The sequence below is a fragment of the Salmo trutta genome, chromosome 13 (assembly GCF_901001165.1).
Source record: "Salmo trutta chromosome 13, fSalTru1.1, whole genome shotgun sequence".
Classification (NCBI taxonomy): Eukaryota; Metazoa; Chordata; class Actinopteri; order Salmoniformes; family Salmonidae; genus Salmo; species Salmo trutta.
Window position 1 is genome coordinate 34,480,123 of NC_042969.1, and position 24,836 is coordinate 34,504,958.

The 24,836-nt window shown below is 44.8% G+C and overlaps 1 protein-coding gene across 2 annotated transcripts; it reads left to right on the top strand.

Moving 5' to 3' along the window:
• The first annotated feature begins 467 nt into the window (after positions 1-467).
• Positions 468-24,836, top strand: LOC115205691 (septin-8-A). Of its 2 annotated transcripts, none has more exons than XM_029771939.1 (10): positions 468-693; positions 4,292-4,406; positions 4,674-4,869; positions 7,502-7,688; positions 8,043-8,204; positions 8,590-8,686; positions 9,888-10,056; positions 10,543-10,675; positions 13,699-13,880; positions 23,637-24,836. In XM_029771939.1, the coding sequence occupies exons 1-10, from the start codon at positions 664-666 to the stop codon at positions 23,689-23,691; spliced, it is 1,326 nt and encodes a 441-aa protein (XP_029627799.1). In that variant the 5' UTR covers positions 468-663; the 3' UTR covers positions 23,692-24,836. The 2 variants fall into 2 exon arrangements, with proteins under 2 accessions (XP_029627799.1, XP_029627800.1); XM_029771940.1 differs by lacking the exon at positions 23,637-24,836 and adding an exon at positions 16,581-17,291.

Sequence of the window (24,836 nt, forward strand, 5' to 3'; positions counted from 1 at the left end):
TTAATGGGAAATTAAAACATCTTTGCAGTGCTTGCCAAGGGTACCAGGCCGGTGAGCGCCATTTTCTAGTTCACGTTTCAGTATCATCCACTTTTCTTCTCACAGTTTAGAGAGAGCGGATCTATTCCATTATATCGTAGTCCAGTCTAGTTTTACACCTTGGTTTTCTTTAGCAGAATCGTTTTTGTCATTGTGCCAGTTTATAAAACACATGTTATTCGCCTACATGTTGCTGTAACAAAGTCATAATGCATGCTTGATGTATAACGGATGGAGCATATTTTTTTTCTGGGCTTTGACTATTAGCATTATTATTCTCCAACCTCTTGATTAGTGTGTATTTACAGTTTATCATCAGGACCAGACCAACACCGCGCAGAGGGTCTGTCTGTGTTTCTCCTTCTCTGTTCTTAAATCTGTTCTCATGGAAACCAAGGCGCCCTCTACAGTACCAAGTCAGAGCGATAGAGGCTCCATTATGTGCAGTCTTACTGCATGTGAGGCTTTAACAAATTGCATTTCAGCATATAGGGGGTGTTGCCACAAAGTAGCCATATTGAATGAATTGAGCTGTTCCACTGTCAACCAGTGTTGTCAACCCCACCAGGTCCCGATGAAGACAGCTTCTCATCAATTCTACTCCTCACGCTCCTCTTCTTCACGATGGCCGCCACGGACATAGACGTCTTCGCTGTAAGTAGGCTAGAGATTTGCTGCGTTTCACAAAAGTCATGACTAAACAGCCTAGTGAAATATGCATAGCCTACATTAGTGTGCCTACTGCTATATAGAGTATTATAGAGTATTAAGTAGCAGCTGATGTGGGGTTTCATCAACACCGGGAGAGCAGGGATTTCTTTCCGGTAGGATAGATAGCATTTGGAGAACGGTAGCCTACTCTTGACGCATAATTATTTCAACCCTATTCTAGGTTACTTATGACATGTTAATTTATGCTAGGTATGCAATTGAGTCATTTTAGTCGTTGCACTTTGATATTGCTGTAAAAAAGAAAAATCAATCTCGACACCTCACTGGGCTGTCGCTCAGAGGTTAAACCAATAGCCACGCAATGCTACATTGTATCAATTCGGTCCACAGATGTATCATTTGCCACTGTCAGTGAAACATTGTAACAGTTTGGGAACTTGTTTATTGTAGCCACGCAGGTATTGCATGTTTTGTGGAGAGAAGAGGGTTGATGCATAGTAACTACATCGCTGCAATGAAAGGAGGGAGAGTTAAACTTTCAGTGCAACCCTAGCTAAGAGGCTAGTTAGAGTTGTTGTGAATTGAAGCTAACCTGCGGATAACAGGATAAGTAGGTAAGTAGCAGCCACACTAATCCTCAGTTCAACACCATAGGAACACACACTGAGGACCATAAGATATCCTTCCGTGTTTATTCATAACGGAGTAGGCTACCGTTCTATGGGTCCTGCCAACTGGCATTCTGACCTCATAGTTATTGAGTTAGTGATTCAATTCATCCCTGTAATTCAGTTTGCGCCGCACAAACACACACTACGGCACATGGACGTGGAGCGGATGACAGATTGTGTTTTGTTAAGGGTGATTTTTTTTAAGGGCAGGAGACATGGATCTCCTCACCCTGTGAAATAACAGAGGGATCTTTGTGCGCGCGCGTGTGTGTGTGTGTGTGTGTGTGTGTGTGTGTGTGTGTGTGTGGAGCACTGGGCCAGTGGTACAGATGATTGTTGTTGAGCTCATCCTTGTCCTCATGGCTAGTCCTCTGTGCTGTGAATAACAACATGCTGGGCCCAGTCCTCTGTGCTGTGGATAACAACATGCTGTGTTTCTCAAGACGCCCAGGTTCTGTCCCAAATTGCACCCTGTTCCCTATGTAGTGCACTACTTTTGACCAGGACCCATAGGGTAGTGCACTACTTTTGACCAAGACCCATAGGGTTCTTGTTAGAAGTAGTGCACCAAATAGGCAATAGGGTGCCATTTGGGATGCACACTCCGAAGACAGCCATGGTTCAGTATCAGGTTATGGGAACATGGATTGCATGCTAATGCCCTGGGTTAAATATAACCTAGCATTAGTCAGGCTTTCATCCTGGGTTAATCATAACCTAGCATTAGAGTCAGGCTTTCATCCTGGGTTAATCATAACCTAGCATTAGAGTCAGGCTTTCATCCTGGGTTAAATATAGCCTAGCATTAGAGTCAGGCTTTCATCCTGGGTTAAATATAACCTAGCATTAGAGTCAGGCTTTCATCCTGGGTTAAATATAACCTAGCATTAGAGTCAGGCTTTCATCCTGGGTTAAATATAACCTAGCATTAGAGTCAGGCTTTCATCCTGGGTTAAATATAACCTAGCATTAGAGTCAGGCTTTCATCCTGGGTTAAATATAACCTAGCATTAGAGTCAGGCTTTCATCCTGGGTTCAATATAACCTAGCATTAGAGTCAGGCTTTCATCCTGGGTTCAATATAACCTAGCATTAGAGTCAGGCTTTCATCTTGGGTTCAATATAACCTAGCATTAGAGTCAGGCTTTCATCCTGGGTTAAACATAACCTAGCATTAGAGTCAGGCTTTCATCCTGGGTTAAATACAACCTAGCATTAGAGTCAGGCTTTCATCTTGGGTTAAATATAGCCTAGCATTAGGGGGTGGCAGTGGTTAGAGCGTTGGGCCAGTAACCGAAAGGTTGCTGGATCGAATCCCCTGGTTGACAAGGTCAATAATCTGTCTTTCTGCCCCTGAACAAGGCAGTTAACCCACTGTTCCCCGGTAGTGTAAGGGTCCTGTGTATAGCTGGTGTCGAGAGTCAGGTGCAGGACAGCAGATATGAGTAATCAACGTTCTTTTACAACAACAAAAAACAAATATACAAAGTATCATCACGAGCCCACAAAGACGGACTGAAATACAACAAACAATCACTCACAATCACTGGCTCCAGGTCATCTACAAGACCCTGCTAGGTAAAGTTCTGCCTTATCTCTGCTCGCTGGTCACCATAGCTGCACCCACCCGTAGCACACGTTCCAGCATGTATATCTCACTTGTCACCCCCAAAGCCAATTCCTCTTTTGGCCGCCTCTCCTTCCAGTTCTCTGCTGCCAATGACTGGAATGAACTTCAAAAATCTCTGAAACTGGAAACACGTATCTCCCTCACTAGCTTTAAGCACCAGCTGTCAGAGCAGCTCACAGATCACTGCATCTGTACATAGCCCATCTATAATGTAGCGCAAACAACTACCCCTTCCCCTACTGTATTTATTTATTTCTTTTGCTCCTTTGCACCCCAGTATTTCTACTTTGCACACTCATCTACTGTCAAATCTACCATTCCAGTGTTTTAATTGCTATATTGTATTTACTTCGCCACCATGGCCTTTTTATTGCCTTTATCTCCCTTATCTCACCTCATTTGCTCACATTGTATATAGACTTATTTTTCTACTGTATTATTGACTGTAGGTTTGTTTTACTCCATGTGTAACTATGTGTTGTTGTATGGGTCAAACTGCTTTGCTTTATCTTGGCCAGGTCGCAGTTGTAAATGAGAACTTGTTCTCAACTTGCCTACCTGGTTAAATGAAGGTTAAATATGATTTATTTTGATGTATTGTTGAATTAGTCAGGCCTTCAGACACATCTAGCACTAAAAGACACATTGGAAAATAAAGTGATTCTATTGCATTAAAAGGAAAACCAATCCCACATGTCTCTGCATATAAAACATCACACATACACAAACTGTTTGAAATGAAACAATTTGATTTACAGAACCTGATGTTCCTCCCTGTTTTGACATGCCTGGCAGTGCTTTCTGACCTTGCATCTCAGCGGCATGTCTTTGCCGAGGGGTTATAGTCCTAACTGTTAGTCAGAGAGACCTTTTACAGGTCAGGTATCCAGTGATTTTGTTTTGGAGGAGGTTAACATCATTTACTAAAATGCTCTTAACTGTGGAGGAGTATGTGGGCTTGAGTATAAACAATGTTTATCACTCTTCTTTTTCAACCTTTTTTTAACTAGGCAAGTTAGTTAAAAATAAATTCTTATTTACAATGAGGGCCTACACCAGCCCAACCCGGACGACGCTGGGCCAATTGTGTGCCGCCCTATGGGACTCCCAATCACTTCCGGATGTGATACAGCCTGTATTGGAACCAGAGACTGTAGTGATGCCTCTTGCATTGAGATGCAGTGTCTTAGACCGCTTTGCCACTTAGGAGACATTATCATATTTTTTAAGTATTTATTTTTTATTTTTACACATTTATAACGTGATTGTCTTTCCTCAGAATGAAGAGAAGCGTAGCCTGGAGCTGGGCGGCCATGTTGGGTTTGACAGTCTTCCAGACCAGTTGGTCAGTAAATCAGTCACACAGGGATTCTGCTTCAACATCCTGTGTGTCGGTATGTAACTGTGTCCAGCATTACCTCAAGATCTTAACGCGTCTCACTTCTCACTACAGATACAACCCTAGCCTGAGTGCCAGTCTATTTCTACTGTAGCTAAAGGCAATAATGTTTTCTGAATGCAGGAATATTTCAGTACCCAGGCTAAAACATCTTAAGTCGCTACAGTTTTATTTTCTCACTCACTCTTTCACATCTTTTTAAAATGTTCATATTTTTTTCTTTCTACTTATTTTCAACTTGTTTTTGTCTCTCCGTCCTCAGGTGAGACAGGGATAGGGAAGTCAACGTTGATGAACACGCTGTTCAACACACTGTTTGAAGCCGAGGAGGCCAGCCACTACCAGAACGGTGTGTACCTGCGGCCCAGGACCTACGACCTGAAGGAGAGCAACGTTCAGCTCAAACTGACCATAGTCGACACCGTGGGGTTCGGAGACCAGATCAACAAGGAGGAGAGGTGATGGTACAGGAACAGCTGGATAGGAGGTGGTTTGGTGAACCACACTCGCGTGATGAGTAACCTTGCCTGACATCTGTTTGAGATGTTTAGCTCATGGATTTGTGTAGGTACTGTAGGGAGAGAGAGCATCAGGACGGTTCAGACCGAGGTTAGGGGTTCAGGCCAGGGGTTAGGGGTTCAGGCCAGGGGTTAGGGGTTCAGGCCGAGGGTTAGGGGTTCGGGCCGGGGGTTAGGGGTTCGGGCCGGGGGTTAGGAGTTCGGGCCGGGGGTTAGGGGTTCGGGCCGGGGGTTAGGGGTTCGGGCCGGGGGTTAGGGGTTCGGGCCGGGGGTTAGGGGTTCGGGCCGGGGGCTAGGGGTTCGGGCCGGGGGCTAGGGGTTCGGGCCGGGGGCTAGGGGTTCGGGCCGGGGGCTAGGGGTTCAGGCCGGGGGCTAGGGGTTCAGGCCAAGGTTGGGGTTAAGGGTTCAAGTTGGGGTTAAGGGTTCAAGTTGGGGTTAGGGGTTCAGGCCGGGGGCTAGGGGTTCGGGCCGGGGGCTAGGGGTTCGGGCCGGGGGGCTAGGGGTTCGGGCCGGGGGCTAGGGGTTCGGGCCGGGGGCTAGGGGTTCGGGCCGGGGGCTAGGGGTTCGGGCCGGGGGCTAGGGGTTCGGGCCGGGGGCTAGGGGTTCAGGCCGGGGGCTAGGGGTTCAGGCCAAGGTTGGGGTTAAGGGTTCAAGTTGGGGTTAGGGGTTCAAGTTGGGGTTAGGGGTTCAGGCCGGGGGCTAGGGGTTCAGGCCGGGGGCTAGGGGTTCAGGCCGGGGGCTAGGGGTTCAGGCCGGGGGCTAGGGGTTCAGGCCGGGGGCTAGGGGTTCGGGCCGGGGGCTAGGGGTTCGGGCCGGGGGCTAGGGGTTCGGGCCGGGGGCTAGGGGTTCAGGCCGGGGGCTAGGGGTTCAGGCCAAGGTTGGGGTTAAGGGTTCAAGTTGGGGTTAGGGGTTCAAGTTGGGGTTAGGGGTTCAGGCCGGGGGCTAGGGGTTCAGGCCGGGGGCTAGGGGTTCAGGCCGGGGGCTAGGGGTTCAGGCCGGGGGCTAGGGGTTCAGGCCGGGGGTTAGGGGTTCAGGCCGGGGGCTAGGGGTTCAGGCCGGGGGCTAGGGGTTCAGGCCGGGGGCTAGGGGTTCAGGCCGGGGCTAGGGGTTCAGGCCGGGGGCTAGGGGTTCAGGCCGGGGGCTAGGGGTTCAGGCCGGGGGTTAGGGGTTCAGGCCGGGGGCTAGGGGTTCAGGCCGGGGGCTAGGGGTTCAGGCCGAGGTTGGGGTTAGGGTTCAAGTTGGGGTTAGGGTTCAAGTTGGGGTTCGGGGTTCAGGCCGGGGGGTTCGGGGTTCAGGCCGGGGGTTCGGTGTTCAGGCCGGGGGTTCGGGGTTCAGGCCGGGGGTTCGGGGTTCAGGCCGGGGGCTAGGGGTTCAGGCCGGGGGCTAGGGGTTCAGGCCGGGGGCTAGGGGTTCAGGCCAAGGTTGGGGTTAGGGTTCAAGTTGGGGTTAGGGGTTCAGGCCGGGGGCTAGGGGTTCAGGCCGGGGGCTAGGGGTTCAGGCCGGGGGCTAGGGGTTCAGGCCGGGGGTTAGGGGTTCAGGCCGGGGGTGGGGTTAGGGGTTCAGGCCGGGGGTTAGGGGTTCAGGCCGGGGGTTAGGGGTTCAGGCCGGGGGTTAGGGTTCAGGCCGGGGGTTAGGGGTTCAGGCCGGGGGTTAGGGTTCAGGCCGGGGGTTAGGGGTTCAGGCCGGGGGTTAGGGGTTAGGGTTCAGGTTGGGGTTAGGGTTCAAGTTGGGGTTAGGGTTCAAGCCAGGGTTAGGGGTTCAGGTTGGGGTTAGGGTTCAGGCCGGGGGTTAGGGGTTCAGACCGGGGGTTAGGGGTTCGGGCCGGGGGTTAGGGGTTCAGGTTGGGGTTAGGGTTCAGGTTAGGGTTCAGGTTGGGGTAAGGGTTCAGGTTGGGGTTAGGGTTCAGGTTGGGGTTAGTCATTAAATAACACTTCAGTCAGTGGTTGAAGGTGGGAAGTTAAGACAGGCTGTAGATATAAGAAGACCTACATTGGACATTCAGCATTCCTCCTCAGGTCCTCTCAACTAGCGGCCCTCCAGCCAACACACATACAGTGGAAAGGATTGGAATAAATTAAGGCTTTGGGTCTTTGTGCAGCAATGAATGGGAAGGCAGGAGAATGGAGAGGATGATTGGTAGAACTAATGCAATCTGAAAGGGAACTGGAATGGTCCAACAACAGGGGAGTGGGAAAGAGTGCATTTTTGGGATGGTGTTATTGCTGCAGTTTGTAACCGAGATACTCTATTTGTTTCTTGAATAGAAGGGAAAACTCTCTAGGATATTTATTTTCTGGTGAAAACGCTTCTAAGGAGCTTGAGAGTAAATAGTGTATATGTTCTTAAATGACTTGCCTAGTTAAAGGTTCAATAAAAATAAATATACTAAATAAATATGTCTTCAGGCCCTGCATCTGCATTAAAAAACACTTTTCTCAGGGATGTAATTGTTCCCAATTTAATCAGGAATTCCTGCTTTTCTGACATTCTCCATTCACGTGTATTTGAAACTGACCTATCCCCAAAGCCCAAATCCTGATCACATCCATGTTGGTCTCTCTGTGCCCTGCAGCTTCAAACCCATAGTGGACTACATCGACACCCAGTTTGAGACCTACCTGCAGGAGGAGATGAAGATCAAACGTTCCCTGTTCGACTACCACGACACCAGGATCCATATCTGTCTCTACTTCATCGCCCCTACTGGACACTCTCTCAAATCCCTGGATCTGGTCACCATGAAGAAACTGGACAGCAAGGTAACGTTTGAAATGCATTTGTTCTTGTATTAGGAGCTGTTCTTATACTTACAGCCCTGCAGGAATATACTGTTGCGGGAAAACATTTTTGGACATTGATGTGTTTGGACACTGATGTGTTAGCATCTGAAGCGTTGGACAGCAGAAGAGTTGAACAGCACCTGGCAGCTCCTGAAGGATACTGCCAGGTGTTCAGGTTCAGGCACAACCAGTTACCTTTTTATCTCAAACTAGAGCTTCATTGCGTTTTTGACGCTTGCGCTTGTGTCAATCCAAAGTCAATATAAAAACCATAGTAGACCTGATGATTGAAACGCTATTGGAATGCAAAAGCTGCTCCTCCCTGTACTCCAGGTAAACATCATCCCCATCATTGCCAAGGCAGACACCATATCTAAGAGTGAGCTGCACAAGTTCAAGATCAAGATCATGTCAGAGCTGGTGAGCAACGGTGTTCAGATCCACCAGTTCCCTACTGAGGACGATGCTGTCACCGAGATCAACTCCTCTATGAATGTGAGTCTGATGCACACACACACACACACACACACACACACACCCTTGTCTTGTCACAATACAGTTGTGTATGCCAGGCACCTGTACACTGTAATCAGGTTGCTCGCGTCCCTGATTTACTGCATCAGCTGAGGAGCTGATTGATTGAAAGAGACAACAGTGTCCTCCTCTTCCTCGATGCCTTAAAAAACAAAACACACCAGCTTATTTGTGAAACCTTGCTGTGGTCTTGTGTTTTTAAACTACAAGTCATTGTTATATTATAAGGGGGTCATACATGCTCATGACAGTCTTATCATGCATTATAACTGCATTATTCAGTATCTGCAGGCTTTAGTAAAGTGTTACTAAATGTTTCTATATTAAATTAAATCCTTTGTTCCAGGCCCATCTGCCCTTTGCTGTGGTGGGGAGTGTTGAGGAGGTTAAAGTGGGGAATAAGATGGTGAAAGCCAGACTGTACCCCTGGGGAACTGTACAGGGTAGGTATCTCTATTGATCCTGTACCCCTGGGGAACTGTACAGGGTAGGTATCTCTCTATTGATCCAGTACCCCTGGGGAACTGTACAGGGTAGGTGTCTCTATTGATCCAGTACCCCTGGGGAACTGTACAGGGTAGGTATCTCTATTGATCCTGTACCCCTGGGGAACTGTACAGGGTAGGTATCTCTCTATTGATCCTGTACCCCTGGGGAACTGTACAGGGTAGGTATCTCTATTGATCCTGTACCCCTGGGGAACTGTACAGGGTAGGTATCTCTCTATTGATCCTGTACCCCTGGGGAACTGTACAGGGTAGGTATCTCTATTGATCCTGTACCCCTGGGGAACTGTACAGGGTAGGTATCTCTCTATTGATCCTGTACCCCTGGGGAACTGTACAGGGTAGGTATCTCTCTATTGATCCTGTACCCCTGGGGAACTGTACAGGGTAGGTATCTCTCTGATCCTGTACATTGATTATACAGTTATAGAACCATACAAATAATTTGGAAAGTGGACAACACCGTAACAGGTCAAATAAGAACACACAGTAATCAATAAAAGTCCCTTTTTCTATACTACTGATGCAAGCAGAGCAAGACCTCAGAATCAATATGCTTGGGCTAGAAAAGTGAATACATATCATTAAAGCATCGATGTTACACAATCACTAGAGTCCCATATCATTAAAGCATCGATATTACGCAATCACTAGAGACCCATATCATTAAAGCATCGATATTACGCAATCACTAGAGACCCATATCATTAATGCATCGATATTACGCAATCACTAGAGACCCATATCATTAATGCATCGATATTACGCAATCACTAGAGACCCATATCATTAAAGCATCGATGTTACGCAATCACTAGAGACCCATATCATTAATACATCGATATTACGCAATCACTAGAGACCCATATCATTAAAGCATTGATGTTACGCAATCACTAGAGACCCATATCATCAATGCATCGATTTTACGCAATCACTAGAGACCCATATCATTAATGCATCGATATTACGCAATCACTAGAGACCCATATCATTAATGCCAATATAAAATTGTTATTTTCTCAAATGCGTATTGTTGTTAACTTGCTATTGAATGACCAGTCCCTTTCAAACTATAAGGTATGTCACCATATTAAGCCAACCATATATCCCAATCCTGCTGTGTTGTGTTAATCAGTGGAGAACGAGAGCCACTGTGACTTTGTGAAGCTGAGAGAGATGTTGCTGAGAGTGAACATGGAAGACCTGAGAGAGCAGACTCACGCCAGACACTATGAGCTCTACAGACGCTGCAAACTGGAGGAGTTGGGCTTCACAGATACAGACCCCGACAACAAACCCTTTAGGTGAGACCAGCTCTTGTTCAAAGTTACATAGCAGGCAGGCTGTCTACCTTCTTTTTTTTGTGCTGAAGGTTTGTCATCAAATATGAACAATATGAACTGAAATTAGACTAGTGTTGGAAGCCAAAATACAGCCAAAGCTAGCATCAGAACACATAGTACTCACCGGCCCCTGGAGACCATCAAAGAGCCCACGGACATCTCACACCAGTCAGAGACCTAATAAACATTCTAGAATGAAATATAGGATTCATCCCAAATGGCACCCTATTTCCTACATAGTGCCCTACTTTTGACCAGGGCACCCTATTTCCTACATAGTGCCCTACTTTTGACCAGGGCACCCTATTTCCTACATAGTGCCCTACTTTTGACCAGGGCACCCTATTCCCTACATAGTGCCCTACTTTTAGGGTGCTATTCGGGATACAAGCCTTAATACTGTTTACCTGTTTAACTGTGACTACCTTGTCTTCCCTCACCAATCAGTCTGCAGGAGACGTATGAAGCCAAGAGGAAAGAGTTCCTGGGGGATCTGCAGCATAAGGAGGACGACATGAGACAGATGTTTGTGAACAAAGTGAAAGAGACAGAGGCAGAGCTGAAAGAAAAGGAGAGGGAGGTAATCATACATGGGTGCTTCTGGGAGTTGTCTTGTTTAGATAATGATACTGTTCTGCTCCTCATGTTGAGAACATGTTCTAGACTGTGGCTAGGGGATGAGACTCTGGGTTGTTTCTGGACTGGGCATTAGAATATAATCAGCCATGTGTCTACAGAGCATTTTTGGAGCATCTAACAGTTTGGACCCTTTTTCTTTAGTTTGAACTGTTTGCTCAGTGTAGGATTCTGAGATATTACCTTGGATGTGCTGCTGCCAGTGGCGATTTTAGCATGTAAATCTTGGTGGGGCAAATGATATATATACTGCTCAAAAAAATAAAGGGAACACTTAAACAACACAATGTAACTCCAAGTCAATCACACTTCTGTGAAATCAAACTGTCCACTTAGCAAGCAACACTGATTGACAATACATTTCACATGCTGTTGTGCAAATGGAATAGACAACAGGTGGAAATTATAGGCAATTAGCAAGACACCCCCAATAAAGGAGTGGTTCTGCAGGTGGGGACCACAGACCACTTCTCAGTTCCTATGCTTCCTGGCTGATGTTTTGGTCACTTTTGAATGCTGGCGGTGCTTTCACTCTAGTGGTAGCATGAGACGGAGTCTACAACCCACACAAGTGGCTCAGGTAGTGCAGCTCATCCAGGATGGCACATCAATGCGAGCTGTGGCAAGAAGGTTTGCTGTGTCTGTCAGCGTAGTGTCCAGAGCATGGAGGTGCTACCAGGAGACAGGCCAGTACATCAGGAGATGTGGAGGAGGCCGTAGGAGGGCAACAACCCAGCAGCAGGACCGCTACCTCCGCCTTTGTGCAAGGAGGAGCAGGAGGAGCACTGCCAGAGCCCTGCAAAATGACCTCCAGCAGGCCACAAATGTGCATGTGTCTGCTCAAACGGCCAGAAACAGACTCCATGAGGGCGGTATGAGGGCCCGACGTCCACAGGTGGGGGTTGTGCTTACAGCCCAACACCGTGCAGGACGTTTGGCATTTGCCAGAGAACACCAAGATTGGCAAATTCGCCACTGGCCCCCTGTGCTCTTCACAGATGAAAGCAGGTTCACAATGAGCACATGTGACAGAGTCTGGAGACGCCGTGGAGAACGTTCTGCTGCCTGCAACATCCTCCAGCATGACCGGTTTGGCGGTGGGTCAGTCATGGTGTGGGGTGGCATTTTTTGGGGGGGGCCGCACAGCCCTCCATGTGCTCGCCAGAGGTAGCCTGACTGCCATTAGGTACCGAGACCTGAATCCAATTGAGCACATCTGGGACATCATGTCTCGCTCTATCCACCAACGCCACGTTGTACCACAGACTGTCCAGAAGTTGGCGGATGCTTTAGTCCAGGTCTGGGAGGAGATCCCTCAGGAGACCGCCACCTCATCAGGAGCATGCCCAGGCATTGTAGGGAGGTCATACAGGCACGTGGAGGCCACACACACTACTGAGCCTCATTTTGACTTGTTTTAAGGACATTACATCAAAGTTGGATCAGCCTGTAGTGTGGTTTTCCACTTTAATTTTGAGTGTGACTCTAAATCCAGACCTCCATGGGTTGATAAATTGGATTTCCATTGATTATTTTTGTGATTTTGTTGTCAGCACATTCAACTATGTAAAGAAAAAAGTATTTAATTAGATTATTTCATTCATTCAGATCTAGGATGTGTTATTTTAGTGTTCCCTTTATTTTTTTGAGCAGTGTATGTATATATATAATTTTTTCTTAATTTTTTGACGCATGCCAGTAAAGCCACTACACAACACTAAACAATACATTTAGTTGCACCATAACGGTGACAAACGGTGCCCACAAACTGTTAGGGCCATAAAGCTGTCCCAACAGCAAGAGTCCCAACAGCAGTCCCAACACCTTACCACTGCTACACCTGGCTATTAGCGGAGCCTTTTCTGGCAGAGATTTCCCAGTTCTGAGTTTCCAGTTGTTTTGAATGTGGCACAAGTTTTGCTGGATTGACAGCATAGCCAATGTATTCAACCTTTTCCGGCCCATGGTGTTGCGTGGGCCAGAAAAGCTTGGAAAAGAGACCCTTAAACCCAGACACTACATTACACTACTACATTACACTACTACATTACACTACTACACTACACTAAAAGAGACCCTTAAACCCAGACTTGGACCACACACCCTCTCCACCAAATATCAGGGGAAGCAAAATAGTGATTGCTTTGGAACGCTTTGTGTTAGCCACTGATTCCTTCCAAACCCTTCATTGTGGAATTTGCGATTTCCAACTTGCTGTGTAATGTTTATGTCCAATGGCTGATGAGCACCAATACGTTTTATCTATAATTTCTCCTCGTATGACAAGGGTTGAAAAGGATTTGCCAGTAGATTGTCGACGTGATTCATGATGACTGCTTGTATAGCTTGCTAGCTAATATTTTGAAAGTATGATGTTGACATGATCAGTCCAATCAAAGCTACGGTAGATATAACGGGATTTGACGTTATTTTATCTGTGGCCAATGACCTTCAGCTTTCTTGGATTGGTACTTGTAATGTAAATCTATGGCAGCACCCAAGGGGGCTTGAACTTTTTAGCTCTCCCTGTAGATTATGCGGTGACGTAGTGTTCCTGTGAGTGACCTGAACACTGGGCCAATCACGGCGCAACTAGAGAACATTACCAACCCCTACGCTCCGTATTTTCCGCTGGCTGCCCCACCACCACAGAAAGCACTGAGCTAGACTGAAACACCTGCATTTTGGAGCTGCCTTACTCAAGAAAGCTAAACAGAGACAATGTTTGTATGCGGCATTATTAACTCAATATAATTTTGTTTTGTTTGCAAACTGATATGTGACATGTATTAATGCCAAAATAACATGCAAAACGGCACAATTTTTTTTTTTTTTGCTTAACGGGTGGGGCTGAAAACGGGTGGGGCTCTGCTCCACCTGCCCTGAATGACGGCTGCTGACTGTATTATTAGACTTTAAAGCACCAAGTGCCTACATGTTACCAACCTGTCTCCCCCTCCTCTCCAGCTCCATGAGAGGTTTGAGCAGCTGAAGAGAATGCACCAGGAGGAGAAGAGGAATCTGGAGGAGAAGAGGAGCGATCTGGAGGAAGAAATGAACGCATTCAACAGGAGGAAGGTGGCAGCTGAGACGCTGATGGGTCAGTCTCTACAGGCATCCTCACAATCATTCAGAAAGGACAAGAAGAAGTAAGTATTTTCTTTCTCTCACTTATCCTCTCGGTCTTTCTCCTTTTTCACTTTACTTTGTCTCTCTCTGTGTCTCTCTCTGTGTCTCTCTCTGTGTCTCTCTCTGTGTCTCTCTCTGTGTCTCTCTCTGTGTGTCTCTCTCTCTCTCTCTGTGTCTCTCTCTCTCTCTCTGTGTCTCTCTCTCTCTCTCTCTCTCTGTCTGTGTCTCTCTCTCTCTCTCTCTGTGTCTCTCTCTCTCTCTCTCTCTCTCTCTCTCTCTATCTCTGTGTCTCTCTCTCTCTCTCTCTCTCTGTGTCTCTCTCTGTGTCTCTCTCTCTCTCTCTCTCTGTGTCTCTCTCTGTGTCTCTCTCTCTCTCTGTGTCTCTCTCTGTGTCTCTCTCTCTCTCTGTGTCTCTCTCTGTGTCTCTCTCTGTGTCTCTCTCTCTCTCTGTGTCTCTCTCTGTGTCTCTCTCTGTGTCTCTCTCTGTCTCTCTCTGTGTCTCTCTCTGTGTCTCTCTCTGTGTCTCTCTCTGTGTCTCTCTCTGTGTCTCTCTCTGTGTCTCTCTCTGTGTCTCTCTCTGTGTCTCTCTCTGTGTCTCTCTCTGTGTCTCTCTCTGTGTCTCTCTCTTTGTCTCTCTCTTTGTCTCTCTCTCTCTCTCTCTCTCTCTGTGTCTCTCTCTCTGTGTCTCTCTCTCTGTGTCTCTCTCTGTGTCTCTCTCTGTCTCTCTCTGTGTCTCTCTCTCTGTGTCTCTCTCTGTGTCTCTCTCTCTCTCTCTCTGTGTCTCTCTCTGTGTCTCTCTCTCTCTCTCTCTCTCTGTGTCTCTCTCTGTGTCTCTCTCTCTCTCTCTCTGTGTCTCTCTCTGTGTGTCTCTCTCTGTGTCTCTCTCTGTGTCTCTCTCTGTGTCTCTCTCTGTGTCTCTCTCTGTGTCTCTCTCTGTGTCTCTCTCTCTCTCTGTGTCTCTCTCTGTGTCTCTCTCTTTGTCTCTCTCTCTCTCTCTCTGTGTCTCTCTCTGTGTCTCTCTCTCTCTCTCTCTCTCTCTCTCTCTGTGTCTCTCTCTCTCTCTCTCTCTCTCTCTGTCTGTTGTCTCTCTCTCGTCTCTCTCTCTTCTCTCTCTCTGTGCTCTCTCTCTCTCTGTCTCTCTCTGTGTCTCTCTCTCTCTCTCTGTGTCTCTCTCTCTCTCTGTGTCTCTCTCTCTCTCTCTGTCTCTCTCTCTCTCTGTGTCTCTCTCCTTTAGTTTATTTTTTGGTGTTTAGCATTCAGTCCATTGTTTCATATACTATAGCTCTAGTGATATCTGGCATCTCCGCTGCAAGTGTTACATTCCAGAGGGTCCTTGAGGGAATCAGTGTCAGGGTTTAGACCTAGATAACCAATTGACTCACTATAGCCAAGCTTCAACTGAGCAATACGCTATTGTAGCAGACTGATCTGCTTGTCTCTATGGAGTCGACACTCACACAGCACAGTTGCAGTCAGGAAGTGACTGATGATATAGCATTACAGTGCCAGGAGACATCTTGGCTTGGAAACTGTGATACGGGGGACAGATTGAGTCTGACATTGTGTGCCCAGACAGTGGGGGAGGTCGCAGTTTGCCTTGTCACCGCCTGATGCTTGTGGTTCTGCAACACACACATACAAACACAATAACACTACACACCACCACCAGACCCTCTCTGCATAGTGTGACCTGTCAGTTAGCATCTCAGCTAGGCTAAGCTGGGTCACTGGTGTTTAGCTACACAATATGAATTGATAGGGTAACACTAGCCTTTTCTCCCTGCCTCTGTGTATGATAACACAGATTTGACTAGACTGTGATAACACTAGCTACATTTGACTGGTGTTATCATAGAGGCTGTGGACTGTATGTGTCATTCACTGTTTGGGCACTACCAGAGACCTGTATATTTGTCTCTGGGTGACGCTTAAATGGTTCAGAGTGGTAGCCTAGTCAGTTCACAGTTAGACATCTTAGATGGTAGCCTAGTCAGTTCAGTTAGACATCTTAGATGGTAGCCTAGTCAGTTCACAGTTAGACATCTTAGATGGTAGCCTATTCAGTTCACAGTTAGACATCTTAGATGGTAGCCTATTCAGTTCACAGTTAGACATCTTAGATGGTAGCCTATTCAGTTCACAGTTAGACACCTTAGATGGTAGCCTATTCAGTTCACAGTTAGACACCTTAGATGGTAGCCTATTCAGTTCACAGTTAGACATCTTGCATAAAAAAGAAGCATAGTTACACACTACTGTCTGTGATTCTATCCCAGTGTCAGTCTGTCTATTGTAATGGAATAATGGTCTCACTCCTCAGACATTTAACTTAATAGAGTCTCGATGACAGGAAATGTTAAGCAGCACACTGATGAGGAGGAGAAAGTGTGACGAAATAAGAAGGTTGACTATTGACTCCGACTCTGATGACTCGTTAATGTGAAGGTTATAGTGCCCTCTACTGGACAGTTCCCACATTTCATAATATAACCATTTGTGCGACAATGGACGTATCGTATAACAGTTTGTTCACTATGTAAAACTGAAACGGACATGACGTTGAAATAACTGCGATCATTGCTAACGCAGCGTTCTCAACCTAGTATTTTGTTTTAAATACGATATTTTTCTTTGATTTTTTTTTCCAACTCATTTATCAAATTCTATACACGTTACTTTTACCATATTTTTTGCCATATTTTCTTTCTTCCCTCTTTCAGTTGATTCATGGCCGCGCAGCAACACCAAGGCAACCAGGAATGTGTATCTTCATCACCATGGGAACAAGGGACTTATTTTATCTTCAGGGACTATTTTCATTCTGAAATTGTATGAATGGCCTCAATGATACCTCTTTTACACTACATGTGAGAGAGCAAGCGAGAGAGATGTGTGATGATGAAGAGCTGGCTGTGAACGCCTATGTGTATTCAAGGATCAGAAAGGTGACCATATGCAGTGGACTTTATGAATACGTCCCAAATGGCACCCAATTCCCTGCAGTATATAGTGTACTACTTTTGACCAGGAACAACAGGGTGCCATTTGGGACACCTTTATCTCCGGTGCTGACTCCACAAGACATGTGAAAAGAAAATCTGAACTCTGTCATGACAACTTAGCATATGTTGTTATACATTCTTGGTGTGAACGTGTGTCCATCTACCATGGGAAACGTACCATGGGAAAAGTCTAATAATTAATCCAGTGCTGTCTTACAGTAATACAGAACTTGTATACTGTATATGAATATATGCATATTAATACTATATTAGTTTTTTTATATATTAAGAAGTAGTTTATGACACTGTAGCTAGGTAGAGTACAGTATATTTAATCATAATTTATTACGTTTCTATAGCGATTTTCATAGAATCTCAAAGTGCTTCAAAAACACAAGCAATATATAAAAGCCTCCACTCTTCTGGCAAGGCTTTAACCCCTTGTTTTTGGCACTAAACAGTTGCTCTCTATACATACATACATGCATACATACATACATACATACATACATACATACACCCGAACGACCAAAAGTATGTGGACACCTGCTCGTCGAACATCTCATTCCAAAATCATGGGCATTAATATGGAGTTGGTCCCCCCCCCCCCCCTTTGCTGCTATAACAGCCTCCACTCTTCTGGGAAGGCTTTCCACTAGATGTTGGAACAGTGCTGTGGGGACTTGCTTCCATTCAGCCACAAGTGAGGTTGTGCACTGATGTTGGGCGATTAGGCCTGGCTTGCAGTCTGCGTTCCAATTCTTCCCGAAGGTGTTCGGGGTTAAGGGGTTAAGGTCAGGGCTCTGTGGAGGACAGTCAAGTTCTTCCACACCGATCTCGACAAACCATTTCTGTATGGACCTCGTTTTGTGCATGGGGGCATTGTCATGCTGAAACAAGAAAGGACCTTCCCCAAACTGTTGCCTCAAGGTTGGTTAGCATAGAATCGTCTAGAATGTCATTGTATAATGTAGCGTTAAGATTTCCCTTCACTGGAACTAAGGGGCCTAGCCCAAACCATGAAAAACAGCCCCCGACCATTATTCCTCCTCCACCAAACTTTACAGTTGGCACTATGCATTGGGGCAGGTAGCGTTCTCCTGACATCTGCCAAACCCAGTTTCGTCTGTCGGACTGCCAGATCATGAAGCGTGATTCATCACTCTAGAGAACGCGTTTCCACTGCTCCAGAGTCCAATGGCGGTGAGCTTTATACCACTCCAGCCGACGCTTGGCATTGCACATAGTGATCTTAGGCTTGTGTGTGACTGCTCGGTCATGGAAACCCATTTAATGAAGCTCCCGACGAACAGTTATTGTGCTGACGTTGCTTCCAGAGGGAGTTTGGAACTCGGTAGTGAGTGTTACAACTGAGGACAGACGATATTTACGCGCTACGGGCTTCAGCACTCCGCGGTCCCGTTCTGTGAGCTTGTGTGACCTACCACTTCGTGGCTGAGCCGTTGTTGGGCCTAGACGTTTCCACTTCACAATAAAAACACTTACAGTTGACCGGGGCAACTCTAGCAGGGCAGAAATTTTACAAACTGACTTGTTGGAAAGTTGGCATCATATGACGGTGCCACTTTGAAAATCACTGAGCTCTTCAGTAAGGGCATTCTACTGCAAATGTTTCTCAGTTGAGATTTCATGGCTGTGTGCTCGATTTTATACACCTGTCAGCAACGGGTGTGGCTGAAATAGCCAAAACCACTAATTTGAAGGGGTGTCCACATACTTTTGTCTGTATGTGTATATACACTACCAGACAAAAGTTTTAGAACACCTACTCATTCAAGGGTTTTTCTTTATTTTTACTATTTTCTACATTGTAGAATAACAGTGACGGCATCAAAACTATGAAATAACACATGGAATCATGTAGTAACCAAAAAAGTGTTAAGCAAATCTAAATATATTTTATATTTGAGATTCTTCAAATAGCCACACTTTTCCTTGATGACAGCTTTGCACACTCTTGGCATTCTCTCAACCAGCTTAATGAGGTAGTCACCTGGAATGCATTTCAATTAACAGGTGTGTCTTAAGTAAATTTGTGGAATTTCTTTCCTCCTTAATGCGTTTGAGCCAATCAGTTGTGTTGTGACAAGGTACGAGGGTATACAAAAGATGGCCCGATTTGGTAAAAGACCAAGTCCATATTATGGCAAGAACAGCTCAAATAAGCAAAGGGAAACAACAGTCCATTACTTTAAGACATGAAGGTCAGTCAATACGGAACATTTCAAGAACTTTGAAAATTTATTCAAATGCAGTCGCAAAAACCATCAAGCGCTATGATGAAACTGGCTCTCATGAGGACCGCCACAGGAAAGGAAGTCCCAGAGTGACCTCTGCTGCAGAGGATTATTTCATTAAAGTTACCAGCCTCAGAAATTGCAGCCCAAATAAATGCTTCAGAGTTCAAGCAACAGACACATCTCAACATCAACTGTTCAGTGAATCAGGCCTTTATTGTCAAATTGCTGCAAAGAATCAACTACTAAAGGACACCAATAAGAAGAGACTTGCTTGGGCCAAGAAACACGAGCAATGGACATTAGACAGGTGGAAATTTGTCCTTTGGTCTGGAGTCCAAATTGGAGATTTTTGGTTCCATCCGCCGTGTCTTTGTGAGACGGGGTGTGGGTGAACGGATGATTTCCGCATGTGTATTTCCCACCGTAAATCATGGAGGAGGTGTGATGGTGTGGGGGTGCTTTACTGGTGACACTGTCTGAGATGTATTTAGAATTCAAGGCACACTTAACCAGCATGGCTACCACAGCATTCTGCAGCGATACGCCATCACATCTGGTTTGGGCTTAGTCCCACTATCATTTGTTTTTCAGCAGGATAATGACCCAACACACCTCCAGGCTGTGTAAGGGCTATTTTACCAAGAAGGAGAGTGATGGAGTGCTGCATCAGATGACCTGGCCTCCACAATCCCACGACCTCAACGAAATTGAAATGGTTTGGGATGAGTCGGACAGCAGAGTGAAGAAAAAGCAGCCAACAAGTGCTCAGCATATGTGGGAACTCCTTCAAGACTGTTGGAAAAGCATTCCAGGTGACGCTGCAAAGCTGTCATCAAGGCAAAGGGTGGCTATTTGAAGAATCTCAAATATAAAATATATGTTGATTTATTTAACACTTTTTTTTGGTTACTACATGATTCCATATGTGTTATTTCATCGTTTTGATGTCTTCACCATTTACCATTTTAAAAATAAAGAAAAACCCTTGAATGAGTAGGTGTTTTGACTTTTGACTGGTAGTGTATGTGTAAACAATGTATGTACACATTTTACAGGAGCTCTGTGCTTAGGCTGCTATTAGGGCTCCATGGCAACTATACTATGCAATAAGAGTAAAAGCTACCGTTCTATACAATTTCATTAAATATGCAAAGGTGAAAGGTTGAGGAGCTATGGTATACAGAGCTGTAGGACATGCCTCTGACTGCTGTTTATTCTCTGAAATTGTGCTGTTAAAGGGAAAGAGAAGACCTCTCTATGCCTTTTCATTCCAATAAAGAAGTAAATGGAGTTCACTTGGGCCGTGTATGCATTGCTCTGGGACTTCAGAAGGTGAATCATGGTTTTATCAATGCTGTATGTTTATAGCCTATAATGAATGTACAGTCGTGGCCAAAAGTTTTGAAAATGACACAAATATTAATTTTCACAAAGTCTGCTGCCTCAGTTTGTATGATGGCAATTTGCATATACTCCAGAATGTTATGAAGAGTGATCAGATTAATTGCAATTAATTGCAAAGTCCCTCTTTGCCATGCAAATTAACTGAATCCCCCAAAAATAACATTACCACTGCATTTCAGCCCTGCCACAAAAGGACCAGCTGACATCATGTCAGTGGTTCTCTCGTTAACACAGGTGTGAGTGTTGACGAGGACAAGGCTGGAGATCACTCTGTCATGCTGATTGAGTTCGAATAACAGACTGGAAGCTTCAAAAGAAGGGTGGTGCTTAGAATTATTGTTCTTCCTCTGTCAAACATGGTTACCTGCAAGGAAACACGTGCCGTCATCATTGCTTTGCACAAAAAGGGCTTCACAGGCAAGGATATTGCTGCCAGAAAGATTGCACCTAAATCAACCATTTATCGGATCATCAAGAACTTCTAGGAGACCGGTTCAGTGAGCGCTACCATCAGTCCTGTGTCATGCCAACAGTAAAGCATCCTGAGACCATTCATGTGTGGGGTTGCTTCTCAGCCAAGGGAGTGGGCTCACTCACAATTTTGCCTAAGAACACAGCCATGAATAAAGAATGGTACCAACACATCCTCCGAGAGCAACTTCTCCCAACCATCCAGGAACAGTTTGGTGACGAACAATTCCTTTTCCAGCATGATAGAGCACCTTGCCATAAGGCAAAAGTGATAACTAAGTGGCTCGGGGAACAGAACATCAATATTTTGGGTCCACGGCCAGGAACTCCCCAGACCTTAATCCCATTGAGAACTTGTGGTCAATCCTCAAGAGGTGGGTGGTCAAACAAAAATCCACACATTCTAACAAACTCCAAGCATTGATTATGCAAGAATGGGCTGCCATCAGTCAGGATTTGGCCCAGAAGTTAATTGACAGCATGCCAGGGCGGATTGCAGAGGTCTTGGAAAAGAAGGGTCAACACTGCAAATATTGACTCTTTGCATCAACTTCATGTAATTGTCAATAAAAGCCTTTGACACTTATGAAATGCTTGTAATTATACTTCAGTATTCTATAGTAACATCTGACAAAAATATCTAAAGACACTGATGCAGCAAACTTTGTGGAAATTAATATTTGTGTCATTCTCAAAACTTTTGGCCACGACTGTATAAATCGAATTCCTGAGTTTTACCAGCCACACTGATCACTTACCTGTAATTCTCTGTCCTGTATCGCTTGGCTGATGACTCAAACTGAATCTTTCCGCTGCTCTATCGTTCGCTACATAGTTCAGTCTGAGACTGCCGTCATTGAAGTCGTTTGTGGTGACGTCAAAATGAGGGGTGTTGTTGTTAGGGTTCGTTCCTTTTCTCCTTGTCAATCATCATTGGCTCATTGGTGAAATTAGCATTGTGACAATATATTTAATTAAATAATTCAAAAACCTTTATTAATGCAATTGCAGACAGAAGTTGACAAACAGGAACATAGCACGCATGTTTCCCAGTAAGTTCTGCATCAAACAAAAGGTCTCAAGTTGTTTTATTAAACCGAAGTCCCGCCTTAGTGATGTCACTGACTACGTCATTACCTTTTTACTTCTGAGACCAAAACCCTGCATCCATAGCTATACAAACACAGAGTTTCAGTGTTTATCTAAAAGCTAGGCAATAAATGTCCCCTCCCCAAAGTTGATTTATTGTGGAATGTCTGTGTAGTCTCTTATCTCCCACACTCCCCTGCAGAGTTCTGTCTCAGTCACACATTATAAGAGAGAGAGAGAGCAAACAACTGTGGAACAATTCTAAAACGATATAATATATATATATATATATTATAGTTAATCTGTAGTTTAGGACCCTATAAATGTAAGGAGGGATGGGTCTTATAACCCCTCCCCTTCTATTAATATAACATAAGCATAATCAATTATTCTAATACATCAAACATTTGTACAGCCCCAAATCATGACCGCTAGGTGAATCCTGACATTGTACAAAACATAGTCAGTCATCAGCGATTGTATCACCTCTAACCAATCAGAGTATCATAGCCAATGACACATTTTAAAACCACTGCTTTAACCAAGTTCTGGCTCTGACCCAACACATCGGTTTCAGGGACCAATCAGAAATCCATTCTAGACATCGTCTGGGAGTTACTCAGATCCAGACTTATTGCTGAGAGGAAACTAACGTCTGTGGGCGTGGCGTAGCATTTGGCCGGCGCAAGGAGGTTGGGTAGCCAGGCAACTGAATTGCATGATCAGATGTAGTAGGGCATCTTGAAAATACCCAAGACCTGGTTGACTGTGGCGTTAACCAATACCTGGTTGACTGTGGCGTTAACCAAGACCTGGTTGACTGTGGCGTTAACCAAGACCTGGTTGACTGTGGCGTTAACCAAGACCTGGTTGACTGTGGCGTTAACCAAGACCTGGTTGACGTTGGTGTTTGTGGGTCATCATTTTTTTCTTCTCCCAACCCTGCATTTCCCCCCACCAATTACTTTACTCTGTTTTTATTTTAACCTGAGTGCTAGTCTGTTTGTGCTATCATGCCGACTGTAACATGTATGTCTGGCTTGACAATGAGCAGTGGATCTTACAAGAGCACAAACAGGTTTGTTACCAGGTTAGTTTTCATTTTCCACTTAAGCATGAGTTATCTGAGTTACATAAAGGAAATGTTGTTTTATTGTGCCCAGGCAATGAATCAATGAATAGCAGGTATTGTCATAGTATTAACTTGCTTCAAGCGAGGGGTAATTATGTAGTGAACAATTAGTCTAGTGATTGGCACATGCAAAATACTGGTCCTTTTAAAATACTAGCTTACTTATAGCCTACTTTTAGTTATATAATCTTCATGTCCATAAATGTACAGTACATAATTCCCAGTGAGTATAGGTTCATAGAATGTCAAGGTAGTATAGAATGTCAAGGTAGTATAGTTTGTCAAGTAGTATAGTCTAATGTTTTGTTCATGCCTTGACTTTCCTGGACATGCAGTATGTATGCTCGTGTATGCTAGCCTGCCTGCTTGTCTCCTGTTGAAATCAATGACCTGAGGTTTTTCTTTTTCTTTTCATAGCTTCTTTAGTCTTCCGTCTGCGTGCTCCCTAACATCAGGAAGGAATTTAAATTAGAAGACTGACTTTCTACCACGCCAAAAGGATGGCTGTTCTATTCTTCCCCGATTTGACAATTAACAAGCTATTGAGGTTACTATTTTTTACAGTGTGATTCAAAGCTTCATTTTTGTAAAATCCTTTAGTGCATCCTAAATGGCACCCTATTCCCTATACTGTGCACTACTTTTGACCTAAGCCCCTGGTTAAAAATAGTTCATTACAAAGGGAATAGAGTGCCATTTGGGATGCATTCCTTGCTGTGCTGTGCTCTCCTTCCTGAACTCAAGTGATGTTCTTACCTAATACCTAGTCTTGGAGTCTTCCATACAGCTCAGCATATTAGGACACACGTTCTCTAATAGTCAGACAGCCTATATAGGCTATCTATAGGGCTATAAAGTAGTGCATTATATAGGGTGATATTGGGGATGCAACTTTGGATCAATAACAGCTGATGCTCTATAGCATGCTTCTCTGCATGACATTTTACATATGACTTTCTTCAATAAGCATAAGATAACTAGCCGAGGTGCCAGTCTGTTTATGTTCTAGAAAGCAGTTGGTAAGAGAGCAGTAACCGACTGGCATTCAGGCTGAAAGACAACAATTTTCAGATTAAAAGCCCCCAGAGCATATTAAGTAGTTCATTAGATGAACAAATGTGTTTTCCATGACTGTTCTATGTATTGACTAGTGACTCGTCTTATTCCACTGAAAATCTGTAAGAGTTTTATTAAGGGTGCTGCAACCTGCAAGAGGTTGTTACGGTTGTCTATTTATAAGAAATAAGAACTTTATTTAACAAACTGTGACTTTGTGGAATATGATCTATGGATTAGTCTACCTACTTAAATAAAATAATAATGTTATTTGTGCTATGGTGGTTGGGATTGTATAATTTGATGGCTGTAGATTAACCACCAAGGTGTATTGTTGAATTTGTATGAAATTAAGAACAATATTCCAGCAGAACAAAATTAGCTTCTTTCAATTGTTATTTGAAATTACACTAAAACTACAAAATATAAATGTTATCCTAAAGTGTACAAGATTATAGTTAAACAATCTTAAAATAAGTTGTCTTATAAAAGTGATTGATTATACCCTATCTCGTATAGATTTGTATTTGCTCGCTATTAATAAAGCTACTTTGAAAAATG

What these genes read in the sequence shown, in the direction of transcription:
- LOC115205691 (XM_029771939.1), top strand. Translation starts at nt 664, where the DNA reads ATGGCCGCCACGGACATAGACGTCTTCGCT. An exon ending in CTTCAACATCCTGTGTGTCG is followed by an intron (nt 4,407 to 4,673) that starts GTATGTAACTGT and finishes CTCCGTCCTCAG; the next exon opens with GTGAGACAGGGATAGGGAAG. An exon ending in CCCCTGGGGAACTGTACAGG is followed by an intron (nt 8,687 to 9,887) that starts GTAGGTATCTCT and finishes TGTGTTAATCAG; the next exon opens with TGGAGAACGAGAGCCACTGT.